The sequence below is a fragment of the Halyomorpha halys genome, unplaced genomic scaffold (assembly GCF_000696795.3).
Source record: "Halyomorpha halys isolate HHAL.00 unplaced genomic scaffold, Hhal_1.1 Scaffold380.1, whole genome shotgun sequence".
NCBI classification, from domain to species: Eukaryota; Metazoa; Arthropoda; class Insecta; order Hemiptera; family Pentatomidae; genus Halyomorpha; species Halyomorpha halys.
In genome coordinates this window covers 588,118-599,784 of record NW_027106430.1, presented here as the reverse complement: position 1 = coordinate 599,784, position 11,667 = coordinate 588,118, and the positions used below count along the sequence as shown (strand labels likewise).

Sequence of the window (11,667 nt, the reverse complement as noted above, 5' to 3'; positions counted from 1 at the left end):
ATATACATTATATTTTTTATATTACGTCTCATTTTAGTGAACTACTGAAAAAATCAATTAGATGTGTATTTTTTAAAAATAGCAATATCCTATCAGTTAATAAAAAAAATTTATTCGTAACAAGATTATTTAGATTGGTAATTATTAAATTACAAATGGATCACAACATGCAGAAAAAAAACCCAACGATTTTAAGTTAAATAATGTTTTATATTAAATTAATAAAAATCATAATTAAACTACATATGTACAGATTACTTCAACTAACAGTATATTAAAATTTCTTTTTTTTTATGAAAAGGTGGCACGTCAAACTTTAAAAAAGGTTTGAGGCTAGAGACATTACTCATTCTCAGGGTTAAGTGCATTGTAGTCAGTTTATATATGGCATAAGCATAAATACAGAATTGGATTTTTTTCTGGAGAACATGGAGCAATAGTTACTTAAAAATTGTTTCTTTTTTTTCGAACTGTGGTCCAAAGTGAAGAGAATAAATGCGTTTTTTTTTTCCATAGAATATTTTTTCCTTCTCATTACAATATCTGGATAAAATATGTATAAAACACTGTTGTTGGACGAAAAATTGAAAATGAGAAAATACTGGAACGTTCTCCATATATATTGTTTTGTGGAATATTTCAAGACCAATATCATTTTTCCCCAGTTCATATGGATAATTTACGTTTATAGCTATTATCAATTAAACTACCTCAAATAAAAGCCAATTAATCGTCTAATAATATATGTAATCCCTTATTTTTCCCAAAATCTTACAACAACTTTTTCCCCACAAGCTTTGGATTATTAAATCATCTGTTTGTTTTGTTGAAAGCAATCAAAAGTGTGTTTGACCAGTGACTTGGTAACTAACATAGCTGGTATTCACGAGGGAAGACCCAGAGGTACGCTTTTCAAAAGGCAACCCTATAAAATAGCAACTGTGGGAGGGAAGCTTTTGTACCAGGAATCAAAAATAAATCTTTCTTTGTGTCGTTAAAATTGAAACTCTTTCCAGATTTTGTTTATTTAACATAACACTTTCATCTACTCAATTATGTTAACGCAACGAGATTTCCAATTCGATAGACACTGAGGCTATGTACAATAATTGAAAACGGTTGTTGTATTCTCCGCTCTCAGATATCTACTAAAATAACAAAGAAACACATTATAATTACCTGTAAATGATCTTGTTACCATTGAGAAATGGTAATGAAATAAAATATTATCATATCATCAAAGACTGTCAGAACAGAAAGCATTGAATAGAAGCAGTTCTGAAGTTCTGATCAGTAAAAGTTCCGGAAGAGATACTACTGTGTTTTTCACATGTTTATGTGGAAAAGTATTACGTAAGAAAACGTAAAAACACTGAAGCAAATGTCGACTTCATAATGTAAACATTATGTGATCGTATATGTATTAATTTTTTTTTAAAAATAAAAAGTAAACTTTATTGTGGAACTCAAATTTCATTAAGAACAATAAACATATGAAAATGGATTAACACAATGTATTCCGAGGATCATCTTCGGGTGAACTGTATCTCAGGTACCATCTCAAAATGCCGGTTCAGTAGTTTTTTTTTTTTTTTAATTTTAGGATTGTATCTATTTTGAAACGTAAAAACACACAGAATTTTATTTTTATTTTTTTTTTGGGGGGGGAGAAGGGTATTATTATACTTAATTATATAAAGTAATACTTTTCCTCTATTAATCTAGAGCTCAGTTACTCGAACAAGAAAAGGTTTTAATAAATATAAATGGAACAGTCAAGTTTAATATTATTCGTGAAGTGATGACTAGTGCAGTACCATCTGTTTGTTTATAACTACTTTCTGATTTTTCTGTATACAACTCATACTTAAAGAAGTATATTGTAAAATTATTTATGATTCATTTAATTTTTGTTTTAATCTGAGTTGACATAAGTCCGTCAAAGAATTGAAGGTAGGAAAAAAAGAATAATGTGTTGTAAATATTGGTCTGATCTAAAAAAAAAAATTTTTAATTTGTTAATTGATATATAATAGTTCAGCTAGGTGTGAAAATAGTAAATTATATTATGATTACTTGACTTAAATTAATTTGAAATTTAATGCATTATTAAAAAAAAAATACTGATTGTGCATTAGTTTTATTTTAGAAGAATTAGGAATTGGATAATGGGAAAAAATCCGAAACGTCGTTCAAATTTTATGGTAAAATAAATTATAAAAAGAGCAAATTATTCCATTAAAAGAAAAATGTAATATTAATAAAGTAATTTTTTTTTGCGTTTAAAAAAACTCAAATTAGTTCTTTGTTCTTTGTTTTTCCTTCTTCGTTCAAAGAGTATTTGTATAGTATAAATAGTAATATAAACTATAGAATTACAACTCTTTTTAATACTTAATTTGAAATTTGTAGGTCACGTTTAGTTTTTAGTTTTTTTTTTTTTTATCTATTCTCAAGTTTTTTTTGATATTATGCTTTTCATGATTGTATTCATCTGATAAAAATTTATAATGTATGAACCTCTCATGAAAAATGAATTGATAAATTTTAAATTATTATGTAAGCAACAATTGAATATTGAAGATTAATAATGATAAAGGATAATGATAATAGTATTGAGAAAGGGCAAATAGGGTCCAAAACAACGCCGTCAATAGACGTCAAAACAACGCCGTTATCACTTAAAATGAAGTGATACAATGTCATTGTCAAATGGTTGTAATTTTACCGGGAACTTATAATATTAGTAATAATAACATCTGTATGCATTTTAATTTTTATTATTATTATGTATTCTTCTTAGATTGTTGATTACATTATTTGACTATTAAGTGATATTTTATCATCTTTTGTAGAATATTATCTCGTTTTTAATGTAAACGGTAGTTGCTATTATCTTGATTGTAGATAGGACATTGTGTAGGACACAATGGCTATGTTGGGAGATTATAATTGATTGGCACACAGCCGCGAGATAATGGCATTCTTGTGGGCACCATGTGGTGTCTAAGGCAGCCACAGTATCTACGTCCGACCATCCCGCACCTGCCCTTAGGACCTTATGGCTTACCATTACCTGTGTAGTGGTCCACTATAGAGTAATGACAGAACGCAATGTATAACAATTACGAGATTAATTACTATGGAATTCTAGCCAGAAGTCAAAAAGAGGAATATTAGCAGCAATAATATATTTGATTATCTTTTCGTTTTTCTCGGCCCGGTCCAAAAATTCTTTCTATTGGCCTCTCAGTGATGTTGGTCTCAATGGTCTCACGTAAAAATATGAGATAAGGTATATTTATTCAATCTTCTTCTCAACTGCCGAAAAACACTTATAAACTTAAATCCATCAGCATAAACACTAAATAATGTCATTCCTGAAGATCTGCTTCAACTTGTACTGTTATTCTTTTAAACTCCCTTTCATGTCATCGATGTGTGCCAACAAATCGTCGTCTTGGAGTCAAAAATGCTGATATTTTTATACAATATTCATGCTGTCTACCTGCTTCTGAGTCAAATCTATATTTTAATATTGACAAAATTAGGAAATTATTAGCAATTAACTAGTAATTCTGACAATACCTTGATCATTTTTATATATCACCTTCACTTTATCTTCGTTGATACCTTGCTGGAACTATCACACAACTAGGTCACCCGTCATACATTGCCGGCATACTTGAAATTGGTCCTCTGAACTCCTCCTAGCTAAAGAAAGCTTTAGCTATTAGTTACAACTATAGCTAATTTTAACCCATTTCTTCAGCGAACTCTTTAGTTTATTTCTTTTCACGAAGATAGTCATCAGTTTTAAGAGCTTATAAGTGGATTTTTTCACTTGAAGATTTTTTCCAACTATATTTATTCAGCCGTGTTGGAGTGCAACAGAAGAATACTTCTATCTTTTTGGCATTTAGGATAGTTATTTATCTTTTTGAAAACAACGAGAAAATTCTGAACAATAACAAAGATCTAAGAACTGAAAAGGGTTTTAGGTTGATACCGTATAGGGCTATATTTTGTTTTCCCTACTTTTGATTCAGTCCATTGAATGAACTCTATATTGTATTGTGTTCTGTTAATACTTTTTAATATGATTTGGGTCACTTACCACTCAGTATGTTTTGTGTTTCGGGAGCTTGGTATTCGTGACGAAGTACGAATGATGGCTAACAACTAAAATAAAACAAATAAACTTTCTTTCGCTTTTCATTACTTACTTACACATTACATTAGTTCAATATTTTCTTTCCATTTTTAAATTATTATTATTAAATTAAATAATTCATATTTCAAAGTGTGCATTATATAACTTTATATTTTTATTTTATTAATTATGTTATTTTACTCACATATTTAATTACTTATATATACCTTTTATTTCCCACTTCTTTCATTACATTATTTTCATCTATATTCATTCTGTACAATTATTTACTTTAATCATTCAATATATCCTTTATCCACAGGTTGTTATCTTGTTTTGTTTTTTTAGCCCTGATGAAGGCTATAAATTCTGGCCGAAACGTTGGCACTAGTAAATAAGTTTTTTAACTTATTTGTGTTATTCTCTGACCGCACCTCCAACTATTTTCTTCTCATAAATATTATCCACAGTCGGCTATCTTCATCATCTATCAATGAACAATTTTTCCATACAACACTTATTTCTAATTTTCGTTTTTTTATTTCTCTAGACATGAGAAAAATAAACTAAAACAATATAGTGATCACAATGATAAATTTAGCATTAAAATATTTTGACAAGGAAATCAAAATTTACCTAAGGAAAAAAAAAATAAAAAAATTTTATTAAAATTAAAATTATTTTAATTTTAAAAATGTATTCTCATTTCGGAATTCCGCTTTAGTATTAGTGAAAAAATAAAAAGTATCAAAAATGCGTAGATCAAACAGACAAACTTTGCGGCTCTCCGAGCATCAACGTCTAGAGAAGTGGGGGTAAGCTGCCACTTCCTCGGCCCTAGCAATTACAAATCTCGCGGCTTTAATCATAAATCTTATTTTTCTCCTTACGATCATCCTATGCTACCAAAAGTGAATCTGTTTGCGCAGACTTGTTTTATTTGCTTGTGGTCAAGTGCCTATAAGCTCACTTTTTTTTTATTTACAAATAATAACAAAGATAAATTTTTTAAATCCCAAAATAATTACAACAAAAATTAATGAAACAATTTCAGTAACTTCTATGGGGCTCTAGATGGTAAATCCGTTTACAGATGGGAAATTTATTATTCCGTATTCAAATGAGAAGAAAAGTAAATTTGCCCCGAAAGTGGTGCCATCTCTTGAAAAAAAAACTTACTAAAAATCGGTACATTTAGTAAAACTGGCTTTTCGTCACACATCGTCTAGTACATTACTTCGTCTACCATTGGTCTTTTTTCTTTTCCATCTTTCAGTCTCACGTTGCTTTTCAGGAGCAACATCCTCTTTTATTTGTTTAAATTAATTAAGAGAGACTTTCATCTTAATTTAGTTATTATTAATTTTCCTGTAAACATTATAAACAAATAAATATATTGTTACAAATACTATATGGAATATGTTTGGGCACTGTTTCTCCTTGCAACTTATTATAATATGTGGTTTATTTATAATTTATAATATATGGTTATTTATATACTGTTCCCACAATTAACTTAATAAACAATATTTTACAAATATACATTATTTTCTAGAAGTAGGTGAGTAAATTAAATAACCAAAATGATATTTGGTTTTCATCTGAATCTATTAAGAAGGTCTAAAATTGTATAATAAATTACTTTTTTATATATCTAGTTAAACAAAATTCGCAATGTTTTTGCTTTTTTAAGACTTTTCTGACCACTGTTCCCACCAATAATTACTATAGATTTATATTAATAAAGTTATTTGAGATTTAGCAATCAGATTTATCAACACTACTTATTTACTTTTGAAAACCCCAACACTTCTTGTCATTATGCAATAACTCATATACAGTGAGCTTAGAAACAAACAGAAGAACGTAACTACATTTTTATATTTGTTTTGTCATTATCTGTAACGACGTATGAAAGACAACCTATTTAATTTCACAAGGACGTATGTTAAATTTCAAATCTGAGACAAATGTAGCTGACATAATAAGAACATTAGTTATTGTCACAAAACAGTATAGGAAATACATATTTGTAATCCCAATTAGTATAATTCATATGTTCTATTTGTGTATATAAACATCTGCTTCAATAACCATTTTATCTTTTAAATTATGGTTCTTAATTAACTATTAGGTCTAAATAAAATAATTTATATTTGAACATATGTTCTATAAAATATGTTAAAAGTATATTTTGATGGTTGAGGACTCCATCACCACAGGCATGTTTTAAGAATTAAATTGGGATGAAATAATAACAGTAGACAAGTTTATGTTAAATATGCTTTATTGCCTTTGAAATGCTTTATATGATGATATGTAATGGAATATGTTTATAAATAGTGAAAGATGATAGGCTTTCAGTACATATTTGTTGACATATCTTCTTCTATAAATAAGTAGTTTCTACTGCTATTGAAATCAGTAATCATACTTTTCTATTTCTTGCTGTTGTGGTTTATGTTCGGGTTTTCCAGATGGGCGTCCGTGTGGACCAGGTTTCGGGAAGGGGCGGGGTTGTGGCTCGTGTTTATGTTCGTGTTCGGGTTCGGGTCTTTCAGATGGGCGTCCGTGTGGACCAGGTTTGCGTGGTTGTGGCTTGAATTTATGTTCGTGTTCGGGTTCGGGTCTTTCAGATGGGCGTCCGTGTGGACCAGGTTTCGGGAAGGGGCGGGGTTGTGGCTTATGTTTATGTTCAGGTTCGGGTTTTTCAGATGGGCGTCCGTGTGGACCAGGTTTCGGGAAGGGGCGTGGTTGTGGTTTGTGCTTATGTTCGGGTTCGGGCTTTTCAGATGGGCGTCCGTGGGGACCAGGTTTTGGGAAAGGACGTGGTTGTGGTTTATGTTTATGTTCGGGTTCGGGCTTTTCAGATGGGCGTCCGTGTGGAACAGGTTTCGGGAAGGGACGTGGTTGTGGTTTGTGTTTATGTTCGGGTTCGGGTTTTTCAGATGGGCGTCCGTGTGGACCAGGTTTCGGGAAGGGACGTGGTTGTGGTTTGTGTTTATGTTCGGGTTCGGGTTTTTCAGATGGGCGTCCGTGTGGACCAGGTTTCGGGAAGGGACGTGGTTGTGGTTTGTGTTTATGTTCGGGTTCGGGTTTTTCAGATGGGCGTCCGTGTGGACCAGGTTTCGGGAAGGGGCGGGGTTGTGGCTTGTGTTTATGTTCAGGTTCAGGTTTTCCTGATGGACGTCCGTGGGGACCAGGTTTCGGGGAGGGGCGAGGTTGTGGTTTGTGTTTATGTTCGGGCTCGGGTTTTTCAGATGGGCGTCCGTGTGGACCAGGTTTCGGGAAGGGGCGGGGTTGTGGTTTGTGTTTATGTTCAGGTTCGGGTTTTTCAGATGGGCGTCCGTGGGGACCAGGTTTCGGGAAAGGGCGTGGTTGTGGTTTGTGCTTATGTTCGGGTTCGGGTCTTTTAGATGGCCGTCCATGAGGACCAGGTTTTGGGTAGGGGCGTGGTTGTGGTCTGTGTTTATGTTCAGGTTCAGGTTTTCCTGATGGACGTTTGTCGGGACGAGAATGACCTAAATACTCCTCTTCTGACTGTTCGTCATCATCTTGGCCTGGGAACTTCTGTTCTTCTTCGCCATCCTGGCCTGGGAACTCCTGTTCTTCTTCGTCATCCTGGCCTGGGAACTCCTGGTCTCCTTCGTCATCCTGGCCTGGAAACTCCTTTTCTTCTTCCTCATCCTGGCCTGGAAACTCCTGTTCTTCGTCGTCATCCTGACCTGGGAACTCCTGTTCTTCTTCATCATCCTGACCTGGGAACTTCTGTTCTTCGTCATCATCCTGGCCTGGGAACTTCTGTTCTTCGTCATCATCCTGGCCTGGGAACTCCTGTTCTTCATCATCCTGGCCTGGGAACTTACGTTCTTCATCATCCTGGTCAGAGAACTCCTGTTCATCGTAATTTTCCTCAGAACTGGAAATCTCATTTTTGTTCAGTGGAGTCTGTAGATTTTGTTCCTGTCTTACGACTGCTAGCTCTCCTGATGGAAAGGCGAGAACTGCTGCCGGCCATATTATGGCTAGCGCTGCTATTACTGTAAAATAAAAAACAAAAAATTGCTAAACAGTATTTAACTATAAAAAAACAAAACATAAAATCCTGTACAATGTTACTTTAAAAAAAAAAAATCAATGAATTATTTTAGAGATCTTTCGAATCACCATCGTTTTCTAATATAACGTTTGCTCAAAAATTATTTCCAAAGATTGCGTGAATGATGTTTAAAAGTAAGTGAAACATTTTTTGGACTAATGGTGTGTTATAACTAAAGCAACGTTTTATTTTCTTCTGTATTATTACGTATTATTCTTTCAGAATACTTATACTTTAAGGAATACAATAAATGGCCGGAACATAAATGTTAGAATCATCTAAAACTCAAAACTTATAGAAAACTAAGAATCAAATTAAAATATATTGATCTTAGACGTGGAACTCCAAATTTAAGAATAAAAACTGCCAAAGATTATACAATTATAAAATATACTCAACATGATGAAATACTTGTTTGTTGATTGTCAAAATTGAAAATGGTTTATTAACTTTTTTCTTTTATTTTAAAATTGGCGTTTGACATCAGTGATATCAGAATCCTTAAAAATATTAACATCGGTAACTTTGGTGATATAATAAAGTAAATATGTATAACTGTAATGAAATAAATGATTTCTTCAATAGCCCATGCTAAAGTCACTCGGGAGTGGCATAGTTAGAGGTATAGCTTATTTATAGTTTTACTGGAACTAAGAAAAGTTACGGAATCACGGCTTCCACTTTTCGAGGTTTTTTTTTTGGAAGAGCGCAATATTTTTGTAAGAAACGTATGGGAATAGACGATGAATCGAAACATGTTCATGAGCCCTGTTACAGCTCCATAATTTACATAATCGGAAAAGAAAAATTATTAAAATCAGATTAGAAAATAGATATGTCAAGCGTGATATCTGTTTAATGCTATCTCAAAATAAATCAAAATGCTATTTCTTTACATTTGATGTGACAGCACCGACTGAATTACATAAATCTTTAGCTTATCTGTGAAAACTGGTTAAAAATTTTTTTTCATCATATTGAGGATATTTTATTAATTTTGTAAAGAATATTAATTTTTTTAAAGAATTCCGATACCAATACGTAAGGGAAGGCTCGACTTGTATTTACCGCTTGAAGCTGTTACTTCTTCATACTAATGTTGAAGTTATTAATGTACTATACTTAAATAAATTTCGTTACTTGATAAAATAAAATAACATTGAATAATATTATTGCATAATAATTTTTAAATAAAAAAAAATTATAATACTTTTTTAATAATATTTTCAATTACTAAAACAAAAATTATTAAAAATAATATTAAAATATGTGCATTCCAAAAACATTTTATTTATATTTACAGAAACTCCAGTGCTAAACGATCGGCTGTAACTATTTCGAATTTTAAATGGTCAGCTGTGACTATTTCAATTTTTATAACATTAGCTATGGCTATTACAAAATTTTAAATAATCAGCTATGGTTATACAAAAATTTTAGATGATTAGCTGTGACTATTTCAAAATTCTATAACATAAGCTATGGCTATTATAAAATTTTAAATGATCAGCTGTGACTATTTCAAAATTTTATAACATTAGCAGTAGCTATTACAAAATTTTAAATGATGAGCTATGATTATTTAAAAATTTAAAATGATCAGCTACCACTTTTTAAAACTTTAAATGATTAGCTATGAATATCTTAAAATTTTAAATGATTAGCTATGAGTTTTTCAAAAGTATTATATGATCAACTATGATTATTTAAAAATTTTACGTGATCAACTATGATTATTCAAATAGTTGTACATAATCATCAATGATTATTTAAAAATTTTACATGACCAGCATGATGACAGCTATTTCAAAACTTTAATTGATACATAGTGTATATTTAATTTTTACTATTAACGTCTATAAATTATTCTAGTAAAAAAGAATTAAATTCTATTTTACATGAATATATAGGTTTATGTTATGTTATAAATTAATGAAATACTTACATAAGATGTGTAGACGCATGATTGCTTGCCTTAGGCTAAACCGCCTCGGTTTATATATCCATTTGGTAGTAATCTTGAGTGTCTTATTTTGATTTGATTAGGAAAATAATTGGTAATTTAACGGAATCGGCACACTTCAAATATTTGGCGTAGCATTCAAGTGCATAATTATCGTCCCACCATGAAACATCCGTTAACCGTAACAATGTATTTACAGAGATTTAGATGATCCATTTATGCCCAGTAAAGAAATTAACATGAAACTTCATTGTTAGAGGAATGTTTTATCTAATATATTAATTCTGTAAAGGCATGAGTTTCGTGTAGTAGAAAGTGATGCATTTCAGGATACGTTTGCTTTAACAGATACTTCATTTATAATAATTTATTTGATGTAAGAGATTTAAAATTGACTCTATAGACTCCTTGGAGTTAGTACAATGGCTTACCATCGACCAACCAACTAATGCAAGAGATTTATAAAATAAAAATAACATAATGGACCAATTTAGTTGGCTTATCATAAAAAAAATAAATAATCACAGGAAATATTAATAAAAAATATTACTCCCCCCAAAATAAGGATTAACGTTTTCCGCATCGTAAAATCAAAAACAAATTCGTTTCCCTGGCGTCCTTTGTTGTTCCTTGTTTTTGTTTTTTGTAGATTTGGTGCCTAAACCACAGGTCATGATACGATGATTCTAGAAATTTGATAATAAATTAGTCCCATAAGAATTTTAATTTTTGTTTCCGAATAACTTTTTTGTTTTATATTTTCTTATATAATGAATAATTAATTAAACTAATAATGATTCCTACAGTTTTTTATTTGTCCTGCACTGGAACTAAGCCATTTGAAAATTTATTTTGAGAAAGTATTTTCTGGTAATAGTTTGACGCCATCACTACCGTTTTATTATATCTTAGTTGCCACTTTTCACGAATATTATGATCAACGATGTATCGTTATTCGAGAGTAGTGTGGTTAAAATTAGCAATGAAAAAACAATCAATTATTCATATGTCTTATATAATTCAAATTTCAGAGCAACCCTTTTGAAAAATAGACCAAGAGCCAGTAGTTTACGTGAATTAGCTACACCAAGACAAAGTTACTGGAGTAATGTATTGAATAACTATCGGAATATAACTATCAATAACTATGATGAGTACCTAAGATGTTATATCTTCAAGTTGGCAACGTTTATACTGAACGAAAGAATAAATATCTATTTGCAATGGCTAAATGAGAAAAAAAACAACATTATTTTCGTCTGTCTCATATAAGTCTAAGTTCTCCTCATTTAAGGTTTCATATTATAAAATTGATAATTTATGGTAAGATGTAATGGTTCAAATACGAATTTTGAATCTTCGAGGTGCAAAAACATTGTAAAAGCCTCCAACTTCACAGAGGTGTGTCCATTCAGTATTTTTTCAACACTTGGTTATTATAAGTTTGCAAAT

At 31.1% G+C, this 11,667-nt stretch overlaps 1 protein-coding gene and 1 long non-coding RNA gene across 2 annotated transcripts in view; one reads left to right on the top strand and one right to left on the bottom strand.

The window, feature by feature from the left end:
• LOC136795152 (uncharacterized) overlaps positions 1-11,667 on the top strand; it is a 139,221-nt gene that overhangs the window by 55,606 nt on the left and 71,948 nt on the right. The gene's annotated exons all lie outside the window — the stretch shown is intronic.
• LOC106681978 (proline-rich protein 2) lies at positions 6,575-10,232 on the bottom strand. Its single transcript, XM_067044814.1, has 2 exons — positions 10,198-10,232; positions 6,575-8,193 (listed from the first exon to the last, which is right to left on the bottom strand). The coding sequence occupies exons 1-2, from the start codon at positions 10,214-10,216 to the stop codon at positions 6,575-6,577; spliced, it is 1,638 nt and encodes a 545-aa protein (XP_066900915.1). The 5' UTR covers positions 10,217-10,232.